At 46.1% G+C, this 24,654-nt stretch overlaps 1 protein-coding gene across 1 annotated transcript in view; it reads left to right on the top strand.

Annotated features, from left to right (window-relative positions):
- RNF31 (ring finger protein 31) overlaps positions 1–20,262 on the top strand; it is a 92,730-nt gene extending 72,468 nt beyond the window's left edge. Inside the window, exons 15-22 of the mRNA XM_075319041.1 lie at positions 1,245–1,334; positions 1,649–1,763; positions 2,284–2,402; positions 8,174–8,287; positions 10,799–10,856; positions 12,123–12,219; positions 19,848–20,016; positions 20,116–20,262. Of these exons, the coding sequence (XP_075175156.1) occupies positions 1,245–1,334; positions 1,649–1,763; positions 2,284–2,402; positions 8,174–8,287; positions 10,799–10,856; positions 12,123–12,219; positions 19,848–20,016; positions 20,116–20,172 (819 nt within the window). The 3' untranslated portion in view covers positions 20,173–20,262. The remainder of the gene's footprint in view (positions 1–1,244; positions 1,335–1,648; positions 1,764–2,283; positions 2,403–8,173; positions 8,288–10,798; positions 10,857–12,122; positions 12,220–19,847; positions 20,017–20,115) is intronic.
- Positions 20,263–24,654: the final 4,392 nt, after the last annotated feature.

The following is a 24,654-nucleotide window of genomic DNA, read 5'->3' as shown; positions in this document are numbered from 1 at the left end:
TAGCCGCACATGAGGTACAGGTTGCAAAGTAAGCCTGTGCTTTGGCACCCTTGCTATTTGCAGACGACATGCTGTTGTCTCCTCTGAGTACAATCTGGGAGGGTATATAGCCAAAAACCAGTGCGACCGTACAGAGTAAATGTATAGCATATAAACCTATATATATACACTTCGGCACCCAGGGGGGCCAGCACCTAGAAACAGGTGCGGCTTCCCGACCGCCCAAAGCGGTTGTGTGACCACCAGATTCCCTGCCTGGATCTCCCAGAGCCGTTTGTCTTTCCTCTCTAGCTTCAGAAATGCTGACAGGAATGGCTGCCAGCGTTCTGTGAGGAGGAGGGGGCCGTGGGCGTGCCCAAGAAAGTGCGGGAATCTGGTGTCCCACTGTGCTCAGTGAGGGGGGAGGAGGATACAAAGTATGCTCCAGCCCTCAGCGCTGACGTCCAGTGCAGCGTCCCTCCCTTCCCCTGACTGACAGGCCCGGGGGCGGGAATATGCAGTACTAGGCCGCAAAAGCCGGGGACTAAAGTTATAAGCGCGGCCGGCAAACAAGCGCGGTCAGCGCGGTAGTCCCGGCGCACTAACACACCCAGCAGTGCTGCAGCGTGTATGACACAAGCGCTCCATGCGCTGTCCCCAAGGGGACACAGAGTACCTCACAGTAGCAGGGCCTTGTCCCTGACGATACCCAGCTCCTGTCCAGCAGATTCCCCAGGGGCTGCGGAGGGAGCACGGTCCCAGTGTCTGGAGACCGATTAGGATCCCACTTCACCCAGAGCCCTGCAGGGATGGGGAAGGAAAACAGCATGTTGGCTCCTGCCTATGTACCCGCAATGGGTACCTCAACCTTAACCGCACCGCCGACCAGAGTGGGGTGGGAAGGGAGCATGCTGGGGGCCCTATATGGGCCCACTTTTCTTCCATCCGAAATAGTCAGCAGCTGCTGCTGACTAAATTGTGGAGCTATGCGTGCATGTGTGCCTCCTTCGCACAAAGCATAAAAACTGAGGAGCCCGTGATACACGGGGGGGTGTATAGGCAGAAGGGGAGGGGCTTTACACTTTTAAGTGTAATACTTTGTGTGGCCTCCGGAGGCAGAAGCTATACACCCCAATTGTCTGGGTCTCCCAATGGAGCGACAAAGAAATAAATTGTGGAGCTGTAATCTCTGTAGAATACAAATAACTACGCATAAGTACCCCAATAACTGTAACTAATAGACTCGTTTTTGTGTATATTTTTAGTGTTCATTTGGATTTATTTATGAAGGCGATCAACTTGATGTAAAATGTCCTCAGTGCTCGTGCAGCTTCTGCAGGAAATGCAAGCGACCGGTAAGTTGTAGAGCACTGACATTTCGGCTGGTGACTGAAATAGATAACTAGATAGACTGCAAAGGAAATGAGCACATAGAAGATGGTTTATGTATAATGAAGATGTAGAACCTAGAGCCGTGCCCCAAGTGTGCATCCTGGAGCCATCAGGTTTAGTGGCATGGTGTCTGTCCCTTGTTATTGCCTGGACAATAAAAGACATGGAAAAATACTATAATACTGCAGGTTTTTGCATCTTGTATTGTGTGTATTAAACCTCTTTAATTAATTTTTCTAACTTCTAACTAAACATGACTTTCCTACTCCTAAAACAGTGGGAAGAGCAACATCGAGCTCTAAGTTGTGAAGATTTCCAAAGTTGGAAGAGAGAAAATGATGCTGAATACCAGGCACAAGGACTGGCTGTATACTTGCAGGAGAATGGGATCAGTAAGTATACAGCTAAGGCTGGGGCCACACGGGGCACTACTGCGATACCCTCGCATGACACTTGGCTCACGCTGGCAGTACAGCAGAGTCGACTGTCATGCGAGTGTCCCTGCGACTGAGGTCCGATCGTGCGAGCAGACCTCAGCTGCGGGAAGAGGGCCGGCTCTGAGGAGGGGAGAGCCAGCGCTGAGGAGGGGAGGGAGGGATTATCTCCCTCTCTCCGTAGCTGGCTATTGCCAGTCTAGCCCTGCACTCGCGGAGTGCAGTGCGATTTTTTTTTTTTTTACTCGCCCCATACACTTGAATGGGTGCGAGAGAAAGAGTCTTGCATTACAGTCACAGCATGCTGTGACTGTTTTCTCGGTCCGATTAGGGCTGAGAAAATAATCGCTCATGTGCGCGGACACGCAGGCTAATATTGGTCCAAGTGGAATGCGATGTTTTGTGGCAAAAACCTGGTCACAGATTACCTTTAACACCCCAGTCTAAAACTGCTGGTAATGTAATCCTTTTCCCACAGCTTGCCCACACTGCAAATTTTCTTATGCTCTGGCCAGAGGAGGTTGTATGCATTTTAACTGCTCTCAGTGTCGTCATCAGTTCTGTAGTGGATGCTACAACACTTTCCATTCCAAAAATGTAAGTAGCTTTTTTAATCTTATGTGTGGGAGCCATTGAGCATTTTTCTATTGTATATTGGTTTATTTCTATATGCTAACCAATTCCAATGTTTGCTGTTTTTAGCTGGTTCCTATCTATAGGGTGCAGTATAACAGGAAAGTAAATATTTTAAGATATACAGTGGTTCCCAGAAAATACTGTAAGTCCTCCCCTGAAAATTAGCCCTGGCAGGATTTTGCGGCTTTTTTGGAGTATGCTTAAAATATAAAACCTACTCCAAAAGTAAACCCTAGCTGCAGATTCTCATACTAATAGTATCATGAAATAGGGCCTGAGCACACCTTTCAGGGTATGTAACTATTATTGGTGTATGTTGCTGTAAGCCCCAGGAGTTTATAGTCACATGCCAGCTAGTTAATGAAATGAATATTCACCCCTCTTCTTGCCCATAATTCTGCCCACCCCTCTGCCAGCATCAGTGATTGGAACTTGTGTTAATGAATATTCGCCCCCTTCACTGCCTTCCCCCTGTGCCGGGTGTCAATGATTGGAACTTGTGTTAATGAATATTCACCCCCTTCACTGCCTTCCCCCTGTGCCGGGTGTCAATGATTGGAACTTGTGTTAATGAAAGAATGACTATTTACACCCTTCCCCTGCCCACCCCTCTGTGACGGGTGTCAGTGATTCACTCAGACTGTCATATTACTGCTTGAGGATCACAGCACAATGCTCGCACTAGCCGATGGCTCTCATCACCTGAGCGTAACAGCTGCATAGAAATGACATGCTCGGGTCAGGAGAGCCCCCGGCCAGTGTGAGCATTGCGCTGCAATCTTTGGTAAGTAATATGATAGTCTTAGTGAGTTATTGACACTGCACATGGGTAGGCAGGGTAAGGGTATGACTATTCCCTATTTCAATAACACAAGTTCCAATCAATGATGCCGGCAGAGGGGTATGCAGGATTATGAGGGAGGGAAAGCTGTAAATATTCATTTTTCAATAACTGGTGACCCAAACACTGACACCAATATAAAATATGACATCCAACGATAAGAAGCCTTAGTGCATCTTTTGGAGACAACCTCCTCCTGAACGTTCTTTTGGTTCAGTAAACTAGTATTAAGTCTCCACTGAGGCACCATAAATCCACTAGTAGAGTCCTGTACAACCAAAGTTATCGGAGCATGATCCGACCATGTTATCAGACCCACTTCAGCACCCGTACACTTGTGAACAGTCTTACTATTCGTCAGGAAGAAGTCGATCCTGCTGTACGACCGATGCCTTGGGGAAAAGAAAGTATAGTCCCTTTCCGATGCATGAAGGTATCTCCATATGTCATGTAGATGAAACTCCGCGACCAACTGTTTCAGTTCCTTTCCTGACTTAGCGGACCCCGCCGAGCAGTCCATAGATCGAAGAACTGGAGTGTTAAAGTCCCCGCAGATTATCTCTGACCCCTGTGCGGTGCTCCTAAACATCTGGAAAAATTTCCGAGCAAATGTTAGTTGAGATGAGTTTGGAGCGTAAATCGATGCCAAGGTATACAAAAGCCCATTCAGGAGGCACTTTAGAATAATATATCTCCCGTCTGCACCATAGGTTACATGAATCATTTTGAAAGCCACAGAGTTTTTAATCAGGATAGCCACTCCTCCTTTTTTTTTTTTTGAGTCATTTGCAAAGAACATATGTGGAAATCTTGGATGTAGTAGCCTTTTATTGTCATCAGTAAGAAGGTGAGTTTCTTGAATACATGCTATATCACATCTGGATGCTATAACTTCTCTCCACAGCATGGATCTTTTTGCAGGAGAATTTAGACCCTTCACATTGAGAGACAGAAACTTAATACTCATGGCGGATCCCAGAAAGGACGATGTTTCCAGGCAGGGCGACTGAGAGGCATAGGGCAGGCAGAGGCAGGCAAGGAGGACCAGTTAGGGACGGTGCACGGGTGGAGGGAAAAAACAACAAAAACAAAAAAACTTGAATACTTCATCTTCATCCTTACCGGACAGCTGGGAAGTACTTGCTCGCCATAGGCGAGAACAACAGAGGGCTTAAGTGACATCACAGGTCACATGAGAGCTACACGCTCCTGCGGCTGGCGAGACTCCCTCAAGCTGGTTCCCACTCAGGATTGATCTTTTTCTTCTGAGCATCCCCCTGCTCCCGGCGTGAGTCTGAGTGCATTGTAAGGGGTAATCCCCAGGACTCAAGTAGTTTGCTCAGTTGAGGAGGGGACTGGCATACATGTGTTTTAGAATCCCTGAAGATAATCAGTTTCACCGGGAATCCCCATTTATAGTGTATGTCATGCTCCCTCAGGATTCTGGAGAACTGGGAAAATTCTCTTCTTTTTGCCAGAGTTGCAGCAGACAGGTCCGGGAACACCTTTAAATCATTAAATTCATCTGGGAGGATAGGGTTATCCCTCAGTATCTGGAGCACTGCTTCCTTTGTTTTATAAAAATGCAGTCGTGCCAGCGTGTCCCTGGGCAGAGTGGGGTCGATACCTTTAGGTTTAGGGATTCTATGAATTCTATCCACTATGAGATCTCTTTCTGTGTGTTCTGGGAGCAGTAGTTGGAGAAACTTGTGAAAGAAATCTGGCAGCTCTTTATCAGCTACAGACACAGGAATGCCCCTAATTTTAAGATTGTTCCTTCTGGATCTGTCTTCCAGATCCCCAAGCTTGTTTTTCAGTATTCCCACCTCCTCCTCTAGTGCTGTGTTAGCATCAATCAGATCATTGTGTGACTGAGCAAGTTCGGCCATTTTAGACTCCACATGGTCTGTACGGTCCCCCAGTGATTTGATTTCCTCTTTAACTTCTTTAATCATGTTCTTAAGATCCCTGAAATCCTCCTGCAGTGATGACTTCAGAGAACTGAGCATGGCTTGCAGCCTTTCCTCTGTGAGAGGAGTGCCTGTGACACTGCTTCCCAACCCTGTCTCTTCCTGGTGTAAGGGAGACACTGCAGCAGCAGACATCTTCTGAGGAGAGGGGGATCCCCTATCCCTGGGATAAAAGTCAGTAAGCTTGGCTGGGGTCCAGATTTCTGGGGTCTACCCTTTGGCATACTGTGCAGGGGGGATTACTCACTGTTTCAGAGGAGAGTTCTCAGCGATTTGAAGCAGCTTTGAGCCAGTTTGTACAGCCACAGCACAGAGCTTCTCTCTTAAGCAGCCATTGCCTTCAGCATGCAGGCCACACCCCTGCAGTGCGATTTTTCTCACGCCCCATTCACTTGTATGGGTGCGAGAGAAAAGAGTCTTACATTACAATCGCAGCATGCTGCGATTGTTTTCTCTGTCCAATTAGGAGTGAGAAAATAATCTCTCATGTGTGCTGACACACAGGCTAAAATTGGTCCGAGTGGAATGCAATATTTTATCGCACTCCACTCTCACCGATTTTCTCGCCGTGTGGCTTAGGCCTTACCGTGATGGCCATCAGCATATTGTCCATAAAAAGTAGCAGAAATAGGTAAAATGTACCACACCCACAGTAGCTAAATAAGCAACTATTCCTGCCAATAATCCAAAGTAATGAAAAAACGGCACCAGGATTACTTAAATCAGTATGCAACCTTTATATTCTTCCCATTTAATATTTTTATAACTTTTCTTCCATATGTATAATTTCAAACAAACACATCCGTGAAAAAACAGCACTATAATCAGCTAGCTAAGGCAAGCCTGTTAGACCATGCCAGGAGTATACCTCACTGTCAGGTATAATGTATTGTAATGCAGATGCATTGTAATACATTATATCAGCGATCAGATTAATAAAAGTTAATGTTGACTTGCATTGCACATGCTATTTGGAATGAATGCACGAGTATTAGACAGTACTCATTGTCAGTATAGCGAGTAAGAGTAGCTAGGTACTCGCTCAACTCTAGTCTAGATTCCAAAATGGGGTCATTTGTGGGAGTTTTCTCTGTTTAGGCACATCAGGGGCTCTCCAAAACGCGACAATGCAAACATGGTGCTAAAGTAACCTTTTTGTGGGGTAAAAGTAAAAAACTCCAGTGGTGTCTTACCTGAGGTGGGGGGCGCCAGCAGTGGTGGAGCCGGGTCACTCGAGGCAGGGATGGTGCTGGAGTAGGGCACTGGTGCAGGGGCTCTGCTGGCTGCGGGGTCTGTCCTGGCTGCATTGGCCATGCGGAACAGGGCGGTGCGGCGGTTGTCCCACTCCCAAATGCTCTATCAGCGGTGCAGGCTTCAAAGAAATGACGCCTGGAGGTGAAATGTGTGCAGATTGAGCTCTCGGCTCAATGACAAGCCCAAGATCTGATCTGTGCACGCACCGCCACCTCCGGGCGCCATTTACCTTAAGTCTGCTGCTTTGAGATCAATGGGCTGGAGGTGGCGCATATGCATATGAGATCTTGAGCCGAGAGCTCCATCTGCGCACGCGCCGACTACGGGCGCCATTTCTTTGAAGTCTGCACAGTCGACAGAGCATCTGGAACACCCGCCCTGCTTCACAAAGACAGCAAGGTCCCTGCCGCCCGCACGGGCTCCCACCACAGCACGGGTCCGAGCCGCCAGCACAGTGCCCATTCTCCACCTCCCAGTAAGTTACATTCAGATTGTAAGATGCACCCCTCATTTTCCTCCCAAATTTTTTGGGAGGAAAAGTGCGTCTTACAATACGAAAAATACGTTAACGCTCTGGTTTAAGGGCATTAAAATTCAAAGTTTGAAATTTTCGCCAAATTTCCAATATTTTTACAAATAAAAGCAAAAAATATCGTTCTAAATTTACCATTAACAAACTACAATATGTCACAAATAATCTTAGAATCACTGGGAGTTATTAACTTATAATGTGACACTGGTCAGAATTTAAAAAATTGGCCCGGTCATGAAGCTGAAAACTGGCTCAGGGTTGACGGGGTTAAAAAAAAGTTTTTTTGTCTTCAAGAAAATTTTCCCCCCAATTTCCCTTGACATCACCTGATTTTTGACATATATTGGCTTCCATTATTACTGAATTATTTATCCGTCCTACATGACTGACTCTCTGAACATACACGACACGGAACATCATTGCATTTTCTCCAGTTTTGGGCATGAATGACTTACATTCATTGAAATTCATCAAAGGATTTGTCCTTACTTTTTTTTTAAAAGAAAAAAAAAAAAATTGTTTTTTTTTTAGTTAACTTTCTGATTTTTATGTTAATGTGGCATTTCCAAATATTTTAGATTGATTCATAAAATGTGTCCTTCTAAAAAGTCAAATTTTGTTCTGCAAATCTACTGCAGTCCACCCATGGAGTGAATTATTTATTTATTTAATTTTTCCCCAGAAATTTTAGCCCAAATATTGTAAACGTGCGTCTTTTTGCACAAATAACGGTTAAAGACAAAAAATTAGGACCATTCTTGACTTTGCGCATTTTAACCATGTGCCATTTTGAAAAATTTGGCCCTAAACAACGGAAATGAATACCACAATATACAAAAAGAAAAGTGGTTAAAAAAAAATGCAGACGTTGAATCGTCCGCAGTCTCTTCTCTGTGGAGTGGACTTTAGTCTGTATATTGGGTAGTTGGGGCTCTCATACAAATGCATAGAGAGACTGATCCTATACATAAAAGGCTGTATAATTCATAGAGACAGAGAAGCAGAGGAGTGGAACAAACATGATCATTGAAAATGAAAGCCATTAGCAAAGAATTCAATGCATAGACCAAACAATGTTTTCTGAGAGTGTATTCTTCAACATTTAACAATGTTGTAATGTATCATTGTTTACTAGAAATGCACAGTCCCGTCCTGCACCGTCCGGATGTCCCTTCATGCTCATCATCCTCGAGATTGCTTATTCTACCTGCGAGACTGGGAGGTGTCTCGTCTGCAAAAACTCCTTCAGGTAAGCAAATTCTGACATGTCTGTCTTGGGGCTTCCTTGTATATGATGATACTGTTACACAATAATGGTAACACATTTTTACTTGGAAAAACATAAGATATGCACCTAATGTACTATGCGTAGTATATTACTTTCAATGAAACTGAGGTGCGCCACTGCACAATGAGTCAAGCCATTATTTTTGGTGATGTATGATTCATTCCTTTAATTTATATGCGAGTGTGACTCATTTGGTAATAGGCCATCTCTCCCCTCCAGCTTGATATCTTGGTTTCTTTTTTCATATCCAGGTCACCCAAAAAATGATTATAGTGCAGGACTCAGAGTATATTCATTTTTCTAAATCCCTCTATGGCTCGTTCACACTTTACATTTTCGCGGGTGGTCTTCTGCATGTTTTAGAGTACTAGCAAAGTGAATGATTCTCATACACATGCTGCTTATTTTTTCCTTGCAAATTTCATGCAGTTTCAAATCTGTAGCATCTTAATTAGGGATGATCGAATACCTCAAATATTCGGCTTCGCGAATATTTGCCGAATAAATCGCCGCTATTCGTGAATATTCGATGCGCAATGTAAGTCTATGGGAAACCCTGAATAACAACTAATTCGGGCTTCCCATTGACTTTACATTGCGCATCGAATATTCGCATATCGGCGACCTATTCGGAAAATAATCGCGAAGCCGAATATTTGAGGTATTCGATCATCCCTAATCTTAATCCTTAAATCTTTCATTCAAATGGATGGTAAAAAAAAATGCATTAAAAGTGTATTTTACGCAGCGCTTTTCTGCCAATACTGCAAATACTGAATATGCCCACTTATCCTTTTAGTGATTTCTGACAAAATAACCCATAGTGTGGTCCACTGTTGTTCTGCGCGCTATACGGTACTATTGTCAGTTTTAGCTGCCGGCTTTAGTGCAGCAGCGAGCGCTGTAAACTCTTAGGCCCAGTGCCCACGCTGTGTAGTTTTGACGCGTATTTTCAGAAATGTGCAGCAAAATCTGCATGTTCATTGTGAAGCCAGCAAAGTCTATGAGAATTCAAAAGTGCTGTGCCCACGTTGCTTATTTTTCCCTTGCGTATTTGGTGCAGAGTAAAAAGAAATCTGTACCAAATACGCAAGGGAAAAATACTCAATGTGGGCACAGCACTTTTGAATTCTCATAGACTTTGCTGGCTTCACAATGGACATGCAGATTTTACTGCACATTTCTGAAAATACGCATCAAAACTACACCGCATTGACACTGGGCCTTAAGGCTTCTTTACACACTGCGATATCGGTCCCGATATTGCTAGCTTGGGTACCCGCCCCCATCTGTTCTGCGACACGGGCAAATCGCTGCCCGTGCTGCACAACATCGCCCAGACCCGTCACACATACTTACCTGTCCGGTGACGTCGCTGTGACCGGCGAACCGCCTCCTTTCTAAGGGGGCGGTCCGTGCGGCGTCACAGCGACGTCACTGCAGCGTCAATGAACCGCCGCCCAATAGCAGCGGAGGGGCGGAGATGAGCGGGACGTAACATCCCGCCCACCTCCTTCCTTCCGCATTGTGGCCGGGAGGCAGGTAGGGAGAGCTTCCTCGTTCCTGCGGTGTCACATGGAGCGATGTGTGCTGCCGCAGGAACGAGGAACAACTTTGTTACTGCTGCAGTAACGATTTTTGAGAATGGACCCCCATGTCACCGATGAGCGATTTTGCACATTTTTGCAACGATGCAAAAACGCTCATCGGTGTCACACGCAACGGCATCGCTAATGCGGCCGGATGTGCGTCACCAATTCCGTGACCCCAACAACTTAGCATTAGCGATGTCGTAGTGTGTAAAGCCCCCTTAAGAGTTTACAGCGCTCGCTGCTGCACTGAAGCCGGCAGCTAAAAGTGACAATAGTACCATACAGCGCGCAGAACAACAGTGGACCTTAAAATCTGCATCAAAATCCGTGTCAAAATCCGCAGCGTGGGCACAGGGCCTAAATGGTGCTTGCTCCACTGAATATAGTAGCCTAGTGGCAGGAAAAGAACGCTGCGTATTTTAGTGTAGTTTGTGGTTATCAGCTTCCCTTAGAAAAATGATTGCACTGCTGAGTCCTGCACTATAATCATAATTGCTTCCAAAGGGGTTGTTCACTACTGGACGACCCCAGCTTACTAGATTCAGGACCCCAATACTTACCCCCTGCAGAGGCGCCATTCCTGTAATGTCAGCGACACTGCTCACGGAGGGTGACATGACTTGGAGTGAAGGAATGTTGACGACCTACCTGAATTGAGCGGTTGCTCATTTGTCGCAGCTTTTTACCTTTTTTGTATCAATGCCTATGATTCAGCCTTATTACACCCATCATATTCCTTTATACTTTCTGAAACCTGGTTGCTGTATCCATGAAATTGCAGCTTTTGTGACATCTTTCAGGCAATGTCATACAATTGTCAGTCACTGCTTATATCTGTGTTAGCCATCTGTTGATGAAATATTCTGTGTCTTTCACTCAGAATTCTAATGTGGACTTTAACACTGACCCCCCTGCTGGAACCCAGGCAGTACCTGGAGGTATGTAGGCATGAAGTGATGTCCTGTTTTGTTATTAATCGTGCAATCGTGCACAACAGCGCACACAGTTACTCTGTCTGCACCATTATTGTCAGTGGCCCCATTGACGCATACGTCCGAATCCCTTTCTGCGGGGGGTTTGGATGGAAGCCCCGACAGGACCGCTGAAAACTGGGAGAAGAACGCAGTGTGAAAGCGGCCTTACTGACCTGGAGTTAGAGCCTGTATTAAAGTTCAGAGCTGCATTCATAATTCTGCTGGTTTCTACTTTAAGTAGCCAACAAGTGTGCAATCAGGCATATCTCATAACTAAGCCAAGGTTGCCAACCTGACTTTCTATTTTTTTTTTTTTCTGTACAATTTATCAAAAAAATCAGAGACACATTAAAAAAAAACATTATAAATCATTGTAATTATAAGTGACCATAAATAAAAAACAAAGCTTTATTTTTATATAGAGCTAACATATTCCGCAGCGCTTTACATACATCAGAATCCCTGTCCTCATTGGTGCTCACAATTTAAATTCCCTATCTGTATGTCTTTGGAGTGTGGAAGGAAACCCACGCAAACACGGGGAGAACATACAAACTCCTTGCAGATGGTGTCCTTAGTGGGATTCGAACCCAGGACCCCAGCGCTGCAAGGCTGCAGTGCTAACCACTGAGCCACGGTGCCATAATTCTGATTTGAAGACATCAGCTGCAATTCAATGTAAAATGATAATAATCATAGTCAGAATAATCTGTTTAGGTTTTTTTCAGCTTTAAAAAAATCACAGACTCCTTACATTTTGTTTCACGAACAGATTAAAAAAAAGTGCTTTATTTTTACGGACTGTCCTGGAATTTCTGCCAACCAGAAATGAGCTCCTGTTATGTGACCTAAGAGAGAGCCTGGTGAATACATGACACTTCCCAAAGGGAAATTCACTAGAGCAAGCTCTGTATAGACATTGAGCCAGCAAAGAAGGCATGAAGCTTATTATTTTACGTATATAGTGCCATTAATTCCATAGCGCTTTACAGACGTGATAATCACTCTCCCCATCGGGGCTCACAATCTAAACTGAACTGCTACTGCAGCTCCAATCTATAATACAGATGGTGAATTGGGATACATAAAGAGTTTCTACGTGTTATTTATGCAGTTGTTCAGTGTGTAGGAATGTATATAACCATTCCATCTACTCACGTTCTTACGTTCCAATAACCTTTTCACACTGTGTTTATACATAAGACTTTGCTTTCTCCCATCTTGCAATAGGTGGATGTCGCGTGATGGAGCAGAAAGAAACTATTGATGGGTTGCGAGATGAGGCCTGTGGGAAGCAGACTGCCCTTGGCTATGCGGGGTTGTGTGAGTAAGTATTGTATACTCACTCTGTCTTCTCTTGGCCATTAGTATTTTTTTTTCTTATTCGTTGAAATTTATGGCACTGATGTACAGTGCCATGCGAAAGTATTCGGCACCCTTGAATTTGTCAACCTTTACCCACATTTCAGGCTTCACACCTAAAAGTTAAACAAATTTAATAATGAAGAATCAAAAACAAATGGGACACAATTGTGAAGTTGAACGACATTTTTCTTCATCGTTCCTTATGGGAGACCCAGACCATGGGTGTATAGCTTCTGCCTCCGGAGGACACACAAAGTACTACACTCAAACGTGTAGCTCCTCCCTCCGGGCTATATACACCCCCTGGATGACAATCTAACCAGTTCAATGCTTTGTGTTTCAGGAGGTCACACACACACATGCATTCTCTGATTTTTAATTTTTAAGATTTTTGATTTCAAAGATATGGAAGAAAAGCGGGTCCAGTCTGGACTTCCGGCATGTCCCTTCTCACCCCACTGTGTCGGCGGTGCTGTTAAGGTTGATTTTACAAGGCCGGAGCCTTCACATGCCGCGCTCCTTCACCATCCTCTGAGGCTCTGGCTTGAAGTGGGAGCCATCACGGTCCTCACTGCTTTGCAGGAGACCGGTCTCCATCCGCAGCCCTGTCAGGTTCCTGCCGGACGGAGCGCTTAACCCCCCCCCCCAGGGACATGGCCCTGCGTCTCAAAAGCTAAGTATTGAGACGTTTTTCAGGGGTCCCGGGTACATTTATTGTGGGGAGAGTGTGTTTTGTCACTTTGCTGTGATTTCCGGCCGGTTCTCTGGGTTTTTCCTGAGAACCGCGCCGAGGGTGCCTGCTCGTCGGCCGCATGTAAAAATCTAGGCCCCGGCTTCAGTTGTGGCCTAGTTTCGGTTTCAGCTTCCCCTGCATGTCATTCATGCAGGGGAACAGTGTGGCGCCGCCCACCGGCCGTTCAGCAGAGGGGAGGACACTCCTCTCTGAGGAGATGTTTCCCTCCCCTGTATCTCTCCTTGGCCCTCCGGTTTCCCGCTCTTGGGCTAATCCCCGCCCCCCCTCCTCACTCCAGCACCATTTTATCAGCGTTCTCACACTGATCGGCGCTGGCTGCTGCAGCTGCTGCATCCTGGAAAGCTTCACTGGGGGTCCGAGCTGTGGAATCCGGAGGGCACACACGGTCTGGTAAGCTACAACCTCTGGTTGTGGGCTTTATTATACACTCTTAGGGGGTCATTCTACAGGAGTGTATTCTTACTGCAGAGTCTCCACCTCAGCAGCATGTCTGTCACTAGGAGCAAGTCTGCTAAGCTGTACGCTATATGCACTGCATGTAAGCTCATTTTGCCAGAACCAAGCACATATCCACATTGTGATGCCTGCTCTAACATGGTGGTGCCTCAGCCTGGAGCCTCTTCAGGGGTCCCTCCGGCTGCTCCGGCCCCGGTGGCTGAACCCCCGGCTTGGGTAGCATCTTTTTCCAGAGCTATTTCCCAGTCTTTTGCCGACTCCATGGGACAGCTGTCCCGGACTCTGCTGACCATGCATCAGCCCCCTTCTCAGGGCGCCTCTGCTGCTCCGAGCTCTGCAGAGCTCTCAGAGCATGTTTTAGGACCCCGTCCTCCTAAACGGAGACGCAGGGACCCTTCTCCTTCCTCGTCCCACGGCTCTGATTCACAAGCTGAATTGCAGGGCGAGGAGGATACTTTTACTGTGGGCTCAGACGCTACCTCTATGTACCCCATTGACTTATCTGAGGGTGATGCGGATGTTAGTGACTTGATTGCATCCATTAACTCCGTACTGAACCTCAATCCCCCAGTGTCAGAGGAACAAGCCTCTCTGGTAGAAATACACCAGTTTACCTCTCCTAAGAGAGCTAGGAGTATGTTTTTTAACCACTCCAGTTTTCAGGCCACTGTTACCAAGCCCAGGGCCTGTCCTGACAAACGCTTCCCAAAGCGTAGTTCTGATGACCGTTTTCCCTTTCCACCAGAGGTGGTTAAGGAGTGGGCTCAGTCCCCAAAGGTAGACCCTCCGGTGTCTAGAATCTCAGCCCGGACAGTCGTATCTGTGGCCGATAGCACCTCTCTTAAGGATCCCACTGACCGCCAGGTTGACCTTCTGGCCAAATCTGTATATGAGGCGGCAGGAGCCTCGTTCTCCCCGTCTTTTGCAGCAGTGTGGGCTCTTAAGGCAGTCTCTGCCTCTCTGGCGGAGATACATTCCCTCACCAGGGACTCTATACCCGAGATGGTTGCCTTAACTTCCCAGGCTTCGGCTTTTTCATCCTATGCCATGTCTGCCATTCTGGAGGCTTCTCACCGCACGGCGGTGGCTTCCGCTAATTCTCTCGCGATCCGCAGGATTTTGTGGCTTCGAGAGTGGAAAGCAGACGCTTCTTCTAAGAAGTACCTTGCTGGGCTCCCCTTTGCTGGGTCCCGGCTGTTCGGTGAACAACTGGATGAAATTATTAAGGAAGCTACTGGCGGGAAGAGTACTTCCTTGCCACAAACTAAAACCAGGAAACCTGTCCAGAGCAGGAACCAGTCGAGGTTTCGTTCCTTTCGTTCCTCTAACTGGTCATCCTCTAAGCCCTCAGCTTCGTCCACTACCTCAGCCAAGGATCGTAAACCCAACTGGCGCGCGAAGCCGCGTCCTCAGAAGAACGGAGGAGCCGCTGCCACTAAGGCAGCCTCCTCTTGACTATCTGGCTGCGCCAGCAACGTCCTTGGTCGGTGGCAGGCTCTCCCACTTTGGTGACGTGTGGTTTCAGCACGTCTCCGATCAGTGGGTGCGGGATATCATCTCCCACGGCTACAGGATAGAATTTTCTTCCAGCCCGCCAAACAGATTTTTTCTGTCCATTCCCCCCTGCTCCAAAGCCGCCGCCTTCTCACAGGCAGTGGCATCCTTGCAGGCCAACGGTGTAATTGTTCCGGTTCCCGCCCGGGAACGGTTCAGAGGTTTCTACTCAAACCTCTTCCTAGTCCCCAAGAAGGACGGTTCCTTCCGGCCCATCCTGGATCTCAAGCTTCTCAACAAGCATGTTCAGGTGCGGCGCTTTCGCATGGAATCTCTGAGATCGGTCATTGCCTCAATGACCCAAGGAGATTTTCTAGCATCCATCGACATCAGGGATGCCTATCTGCATGTGCCTATTACGGTTTCCCACCAACGTTGGCTACGCTTTGCAGTCGGAGAGGAACATTTCCAATTCGTGGCTCTCCCCTTCGGGTTAGCCACGGCTCCTCGTGTTTTCACCAAGGTCATGGCAGCAGTGGTTGCGGTCCTGCATCTCCAGGGGTTGGCAGTAATCCCCTACCTGGACGATTTTCTAGTCAAGGCCTCATCCAGTGCAGACTGCCAGCGGAGCGTCTCGCTCACTCTCGCCACGCTTGTTCAATTCGGGTGGCTTGTCAATCTGCCCAAGTCCACTTTGACCCCGACCCAGGAACTTACGTACCTAGGGATGCAATTCGAGACTCTGCCGGCACTTGTGAAGCTGCCCTTAGTCAAACAGCAGTCCCTTCATCTGGCGGTGCGCTCTCTGTTGAAGCCCCGCCGTCATTCCATCAGGCACCTCATGCAGGTGCTGGGTCAGATGGTGGCGTCAATGGAAGCGGTTCCCTTTGCCCAGTTCCATCTGCGTCCCCTGCAGCTGGACATTCTCCGCTGTTGGGACAAGCGGACCTCTTCCTTGCACAGGCTAGTGGCTCTGTCGCCGCAGACCAGGAGCTCTCTTCAGTGGTGGCTTCGGCCCCTCTCCCTGTCACAGGGACGCTCCTTCCTGACTCCGTCCTGGGTGATCCTCACCACGGATGCCAGCCTCTCCGGCTGGGGAGCAGTATTTCTCCACCACCGAGCACAGGGCACTTGGACTCCGTCCGAATCAGCCCTCTCGATCAATGTGCTGGAAATCAGGGCTGTTCTTCTAGCTCTCGTAGCCTTTCACCACCTGTTGGCGGGCAAGCACATTCGAGTCCAGTCGGACAACGCAACAGCGGTTGCCTACATCAATCGCCAGGGCGGGACTCGCAGCCGCCTGGCGATGTTGGAGGTTCAACGAATCCTTCAGTGGACGGAGGACTCCAAGTCCACCATTTCCGCAGTCCACATCCCAGGCGTAGAAAACTGGGAGGCCGATTATCTCAGCCGTCAAACCGTGGACAGCGGCGAGTGGGCCCTGCATCCGGCAGTGTTCAGGTCAATCTGCCGCAAGTGGGGCACTCCGGAAGTGGATCTAATGGCATCCCGGCACAACAACAAAGTTCCAGTTTACGTGGGTCGCTCCCACGATCCTCAGGCCTTCGCAGCGGACGCGCTGGTTCAAGATTGGTCTCAGTTCCGTCTGGCCTATGTGTTTCCCCCTCTAGCGCTCTTGCCCAGGGTTCTGCACAAGATCAGAATGGAGGGCCGTCGGGTCATAATCATTACTCCAGACTGGCCCAGGCGAGCTTGGTACCCAGACCTGCTCCTTCTGTCCGTAGAAATGCCGTGGCATCTCCCGGACCGCCCAGACCTTCTCTCTCAAGGTCCGTTTTTCCGCCAGAATTCTGCGGCTCTCAGATTGACGGCGTGGCTCTTGAGTCCTGGATCCTGACGGTTTCAGGCATTCCTTCTGAGGTCATCTCCACTATGACTCAGGCTCGGAAGTCTTCCTCGGCCAAGATTTACCACAGGACTTGGAAGATTTTCCTGTCCTGGTGTCGCTCTTCCGGCCATGCTCCTTGGCCGTTCTCCTTGCCGACCATCCTGTCTTTTCTACAGTCCGGTCTGCAGCTAGGACTGTCCCTCAATTCCCTCAAGGGACAGGTGTCTGCTCTGTCGGTATTATTCCAGCGGCGTATCGCCCGACTGGCTCAGGTGCGCACCTTCATGCAGGGCGCATCTCACCTCATTCCTCCTTACCGGTGGCCTTTGGATCCCTGGGATCTTAATCTGGTCCTCACGGCCTTACAGAAACCCCCCTTTGAGCCTCTTAGGGAGGTTCCTTTGTTTAGACTTTCACAGAAAGTGGTTTTTCTAGTAGCCATAACTTCTCTCAGGAGAGTCTCTGATTTGGCTGCGCTCTCTTCGGAGTCACCTTTTTTAGTGTTTCACCAAGACAAGGTGGTTCTCCGTCCGACTCCGGATTTTCTCCCTAAGGTGGTGTCTTCTTTCCACCTTAACCAGGACATTTCGTTGCCTTCCCTTTGTCCGGCCCCTGTGCATCGCTTTGAGAAGGCGTTGCATACCTTGGATTTGGTGCGGGCGCTCCGAATCTATGTGTCACGCACCGCCGCTTTTAGGCGGTGCACCTCACTTTTTGTGCTACCCACGGGTCAGCGCAAGGGTCTCTCGGCTTCTAAACCGACCCTAGCTCGTTGGATTAGGTCGGCCATCTCCGATGCCTACCAGTGTTCTCAGGTGCCCCCACCGCCAGGGATTAAGGCGCACTCGACCAGAGCTGTAGGTGCCTCCTGGGCTTTCAGGCACCAGGCTACGGCTCAGCAGGTTTGTCAGGCTGCCACTTGGTCTAGTCTGCACACCTTTTCGAAGCACTACCAAGTGCATGCTCATGCTTCGGCAGATGCAAGCTTGGGCAGACTCATCCTTCAGGCGGCTGTCGCCCATTTGTGAAGTTAGGTTTTGCCTACTTCTCAGTTTGGTTTATTTCCCACCCATGGACTGCTTTGAGACGTCCCATGGTTTGGGTCTCCCATAAGGAACGATGAAGAAAAAGAGAATTTTGTTTACTTACCGTAAATTCTTTTTCTTATAGTTCCGACATGGGAGACCCAGCACCCTCCCTGTTGCCTGTTGGCAGTTCTTGTTCCGTGTGTTTCACCGGCTGTTGTTGTAGATAGAGATTCCGGTTTTTCCGAGTTTTACTCTATCTCTACTTATGGGTGGATGTCCTCCTTCAGCTTTTGCACTGAACTGGTTAGATTGTCATCCAGGGGGTGTATATAGCCCGGAGGGAGGAGCTACACGTTTGAGTGTAGTACTTTGTGTGTCCTCCGGAGGCAGAAGCTATACACCCATGGTCTGGGTCTCCCATGTCGGAACTATAAGAAAAAGAATTTACGGTAAGTAAACAAAATTCTCTTTTTTGCTTATTTTACACCTTTTTTTAAAAATATAAAAAACCCTGAAAATTGGGGCGTGCAATATTATTCGTCCCCTTTACTTTCAGTAAACTCACTCCAGAAGTTCATTGAGGATCTCTGAATGATCCAATGTTGTCCTAAATGACTGATAATGATAAATATAAGCCACCTGTGTGTAATGAAGTCTCCGTATAAATGCACCTGCTCTGTGATAGTCTCAGTGTTCTGTTTAAAGCACATAGAGCATCATGAAGACCAAGGAACACAACAGGCAGGTCCGTGATACTGTTGTGAAGAAGTTTAAAGCCAGATTTGGTTACAAAAAGATTTCCACAACTTTAAACATCCCAGGAAGCACTGTGCAAGTGATCATATTGAAATGGAAGGAGTATCATACCACTGCAAATCTACCAAGACCCGGCCGTCCATCCAAACTTTCATCTCAAACAAGGAGAAGACTGATCAGAGATGCAGCCAAGAGGCCCATGATCACTCTGGATGAACTGCAGAGATCTACAGCTGAGGTGGGAGAGTCTGTCCATAGGATAACAATCAGTCATACACTGCACAAATGTGTTCTGTATGGAAGAGTGGCAAGGAGAAAGCCATTTCTCAAAGATATCCATAAAAAGTGTCGTTTACAGTTTGCCACAAGCCACCTGAGACACACACCAAACATGTGGAAGAAGGTGCTCTGGTCAGATGAAACCAAAATCGAACTTTTTGGGAACAATGCCAAACGATACAGCTCATCACCCTGAACACCCCATCCCCACGGTCAAACATGGTGGTGGCAGCCTCATGTTTTGGGCCTGCTTTTCTTCAGCAGGGATAGGGAAGATGGTTAAAATTGATGAGAAGATGGATGGAGCCAAATTCAGGACCATTCTTGAAGAAAACCTGTTGGAGTCTGCAAAAGACCTGAGACTGGGACAGAGATTTGTCTTCCAACAAAACAAAGATCCCAAACATAAAGCAAAATCTACAATGAAATGATTCACAAATAAACGTATCCAGGTGTTAGAATGACCAAGCCACAGTCCAGACCTGAATCCAATCGAGAATCTGTGGAAAGAGCTGAAAACTGCTGTTCACACACGCTCTCCATCCAACCTCACTCAGCTCGAGCTGTTTATAAAGGAAGAATGGGCAAGAATTTCAGTCTCTCGATGTGCAAAACTGATAGAGACATACCCCAAGCGACTTGCAGCTGTAATCGCAGCAAAAGGTGGCGCTACAATGTATTAACTTAAAGGGGACGAATAATATTGCACGCCTTAATTTTCAGTTTTCTATTTTTTAAAAATGTTTAAAATAAACATATTTCATTCACCTTCACAATTGTGTCCCACTTATTGTTGATTCTTCACCATTAATTTACATTTTTTTCTTTATGTTTGAAGCCTGAAATGTGGGAAAAGGTTGACAAATTCAAGGGGCCGAATACTTTTGCAAGGCAATGTAAAAATACAGCATTCACCATTCCAGATCTATATGTAACGTTGGTAATAATGAAGCCATACTTTCTGTCTTACCTAGATCTCATTATAAGGAGTATTTAGTGAGTCGGATTAACGATTTGGCTCTGGATCCTTGTATTCTCTATGACTCGGAAGAAACTGTCACTGTATGTAGACGCTACCTCCAAAAATGCCCCGTTCGGGAGATGAATGAAGATGATAGAACTTACAAGGAGAGACTTGTAAATGTGAGTCGATGTTAATATTGTAGATCTCTCATTGTTGGTTGGTTGGGTAACATATTACAGCATCTTTTGTCTGTTTTACCTCTCTGTTTTTCTTTTTAGATACTGATGATTGAGATGCCACTAAATCCAATTGCGCAAAGAAATCATCATCCATAAAGCTTTACCTTTTACCTGCAAAAAATAAATATTGTAAATGTGATATTTATCCAATAAATCAAAGTAGATGTATACTTTATCTTTTCTGTATGCAACGTAGACTGGACATTTTTGCTTTAGATAAATTCTGTTAGTAATGTGACTTCATAAAATATACGATCAGTTCAATGTTTCACGGTGGAACGCTTAATGCATAAAGAACAATCATTTCTAGGATCAATAAAAGGAAAATGTAGTTAGTAATCCGTGGAAACACTGCTGCTGAGATTGCTAGGGTCATCCTCCATCCTTATGACAGCGGGGATGTCCAGCCCTACCTCCTTACTGCCTAACAATAGCCCATTTTGCAGAATTCATCTGTTTCTCTACATTGGTCCCAGATGCCAAAATCAAATGTGTTGCTGACCAAAAGGAATTTGTCAACAGATCTTTGCTATGCAATCTGATCAGGATAATGTAGGGACAAAGTCTGATTCTATAGATGTGTCACTTACTCGGCTGCTTGGTGCAGTTTTGATAAAGCCTTGTTTTTGTCTGATGTAGCAGAGCTAATACTTTAGGGCTATGCATAACCTTGCCCACACCTTTGACGCGCAGCTTCCTGCCAATTAGTGGTGATGTCGGTGTTTCATAGATTAGTCAGGCAGTGAAAATCTCCTATTGATTATACACTGGTTGCTTTGAAACTACAGTACACAGCCTAGTAAGTGACACATCCCTGTAATCAGGGTCTCAGCGCTCACATTATGCTGCTCTCAGATTAAATAGTAAAAACTTGCGGACATTCCCTTTAAGAGCCAAGTTACTAAAGAGCTTCTGATAGATTTGTCTTTTTTTTCTTATTCTGTCATGGTTACAAATATATGAACCTTTTTAATTAGTGCAGAATCTTCCTAAGGGGACTTTGCTCACAGGGTAAGAAATGCAGAGTATAACTAGTAGCAATAAATAAAAAGGCTTATATTTTTGGAACCGTATGGAGGATTTAAAAAAAATGAAATAAAAATAACAGTAAACTCATAAGAGCAAGAATGAAATGGTTGCCTGAGATTTTCAGAAAGATGGCGAACAGCAGGAATTTTTACTGAATAAGAAAAGAACCATGTTTGTGATGTACATCCGGCGTCGTTAGCGACATCGCAGTGTGTGACACATACAAGCGACCTTCAACGATCGCAAAGCAGTAAAAATCGTTGGTGTTGGAGAGGTCGTCCACATTGCTATGTGTGACACCGCAGGAGCGACGGACATCTCCTTACCTCCGTCCACCGGCAATGAGGAAGGAAGGAGGTGGGCGGCATGTTCCAGCCGCTCATCTCCGCCCCTCCTCTGCTATTGGACGGCTGCCGTGTGACGTCGCTGTGACACCGCACGAACCGCCCCCTTAGAAAGGAGGTGGTTCACAGGCAACAGCGACGTCGCTAGGCAGGTAAGTACATGTGACGGGTGTTAGCGATGTTGTGCACCACGGGCAGCAATTTGCCCGTGACGCACAACCGACGAGGGCGGGTACGCTCGCTAGCAATATCGGTACCGATATTGCAGCGTTTAAAGTACCCCTAACTCCTGTTGTCAGTACCAGATGTTATCCCAAGCAGTGCCCAGGATGGTTCTGTCTAAAGTGTGATTGTTGCGCCTACTTCAACCCCTGTGGTGCCCACCCCCAGTGATTGTCCTAGCGACTGGGGAAGTCCCATGCTTCATGATGGCTGGTTTCCTTGTCTGCCCTAGTCCAACCCCCTGTGAGTAAGCACCTGCTGTTGTTTGTGTATATTTTGTGAAGGCACCGGCAGGTTAACCACCTCCTGACCCGGGATAGATATTATCCCTGAAAAGTGGTGTAAAACCCTGTGGCACCTGAAGCCCAGGGGCGCCACACATATGAGTCACCTTCACTGCCATGTTTATCGTGCCAGAACTAATAGACCTTGTGACGAGCCGACTTGACTCCGATATTTCGCCTAAATGTCCACCTCTTGACTTTTGAGAGGATGCATGGATGGACTTCATTTCAGATCCTTCCAACAATCGTGGAACTCGTATGAAGCAGTTTGGTAATTTTCTTGGATGTGACACCGCTATCAATGAGCTGGATTATGCGGTTTCTCTTTTCTTGGGAAATCTTCATGGCTGCTGCTCAATTCGAAGCAGTGAACTTTTGCTTGGGAATCAACCTGATAACACACTGAGCTATTAGGAAATCTGACAATAGGTTGTAATTTGTAGTATACAGGAAAAAGATTTTTTTTTTTCTTCAACGTATAAATCTGACGCTTTTCTGTGCCTTAGCACTCAGAATTGTACTATCTCTTCTTCCACATCTTATGAGGGGTTTTTACTTGTAATAGTAAATGTGTAATCTACAGTTAGGTCCAGAAATCTTTGGCCAGTGACACAAGTTTTGGCATTTTAGCTGCTTACGAAAACTTAAGATACAGTTATATAATCAATATGGGCTTAAAGTACAGACTCTAATTTGAGGATATTCACATGCTAATTTGAGTGAGGATTTAGGAATTACAGCTCTTTATTCTGTAGCTGCCTTTTTTTCGTAGGGACCAAAGGTATTTGGACAATTATTTCAAAATTCTTTAATGGGCTGCATGGGTTATTCCTTCGTTAATCTATCATCAGTTAAGCAGCCAAAACGACTGCAGCTGATTCCAGGTGTGGCATTTGCATTTGTAAGCTATTGCTGTGATCACACGACATGCATTCAATAAAGCTTTCAATGGAAGAATAACAAACCATAAATAGGATGTAAAAAATAGGAACTCCATTAGAGAGCAGAAATGCTTGGTGTGGCCAAGTCAACGATTTGGTGTATTCTGCAAAAGAAATAGCACACTGGTGTACTTGGGAACTCAAAAAGGCCTGGTGTCTACAGAAGGCAACAATGGAGGATGATTGCAGAATCTTTTCTATGGTGAAGAAAAACCCCTTCACAACATCCACCCAAGTGAAGAGCACTCTCCAGTAAGTAGGTGTTTCAATGTTTTAAGTCTACTATAAAGAGAAGACGTCATGAGAGCAAATACACAGGGTTCATCACAAGGTGTAAACCACTAATCAGGCTTAAAAATAGACAAGTTTAGACTTTAGAAATCTAAAAAAAAACATGTAAAGAAGCCATCCCAGTTGTGGGAAATCATTCATTAGACAGGTTAAACTAAAATCAACTTTGAATAGAATAATGGGAAGAAGAAAGTAGGGAGTTCTTGGAATGGAATATGATCCAAAGCACACCACATCCTCTGTAAAACATGCTGGAGGCAGTGTGATGGCATGAGTATGCATACCTTCCACTGCCACTGGGTCACTAGTGTTTATTGATGATGTGATAAAAGACAGAAGCAGCCAGATAAATGCTGAAGTTTACAAGGCTATACTTTCTGCTCAGATTCAACCAAATGCAGCAGTGTTTCACAGTACAGATGGACAGTAACCTAAAACATACTGCAAATGCAACCCAGGATTTTTTTTAAGGCAAGGAAGTGGAATATTGTGCAATGGTCAAGTCAATCATCGAGCTGTATTTTACATGCTTAAGAAAAGAATTAAAGCAGAAAGACCCACAAACACGCAACAACTGAAGTCGGCTGCAGAAAAGACCTTGCAAAGCATCACCAAGAAGGAAACTCAGCATTTGGTGACATCCATGGCTTATAGACTTGAGGCAGTCATTGCCTGTATAGGATTGTATACAAACTGTTAAAAACGAACATTTTTTTATGGTAAAGTACATTTGTCCAGTTACTTTTGAGCCTCTGAAATGAGGAGGCTTTGTAGAAAAATTTCTGCAATTCCTATTTTTAACCCATTTAATTAAACCTGAAAGTCTCCCCTTCAATTGCATCTCAGTTGTTTCATTTTAAATCAAAAGTAAATAACAAAGATTCGGTCACTGACCAAATATTTCTGGACCTAACTGTACTTGATGAAATGCCCATGTGGTATATCATATGTGTGTCAGACATGACCGCTAATTAAAGAGGTTGTCCACTACTTTGACATTACTTCTGTCCTTAGGATAGGTCATCAATGTCTGATTAGACGGGGTGCGACACACCGCACCCCCGCCAGTCAGATGTTCTGTCCCGGAGGCGGCAGCAGGCAGCGGAAATGCTCAGTTCCAGAGCTGCTCTGTCTTCTGATAGTTATAAAGAAAAATCCTGGCACTCATATGAAGAAATGAGAAACAAATGGATGATGCTGAAACTGATATTTATTTTGATTTTTGACGTTTTGGTCATTTGCCTTCATCAAAAAGAAACTATTTGGTATATGAAGAAAGCAGAATATTTTCTTAATATAAAGACTTTAATAATTATCCTGAGAAGGAATGAGGGAGGTATACTGGAATCCTATGGATGAGGGGTATAATGCCGCTATGTGGAAGGCTGTGTCCAGGGTGATCAGCGGTGATCACCTAGCTAAATCACCACACTTACTTTGATACACTCCTGGAGGACAATAGCTCCA

Source organism: Anomaloglossus baeobatrachus, chromosome 1 (assembly GCF_048569485.1).
Source record: "Anomaloglossus baeobatrachus isolate aAnoBae1 chromosome 1, aAnoBae1.hap1, whole genome shotgun sequence".
Lineage (NCBI taxonomy): Eukaryota > Metazoa > Chordata > Amphibia > Anura > Aromobatidae > Anomaloglossus > Anomaloglossus baeobatrachus.
Note: the sequence above shows the minus strand (reverse complement) of the source record. Positions and strands in the feature narration are given on the sequence as shown.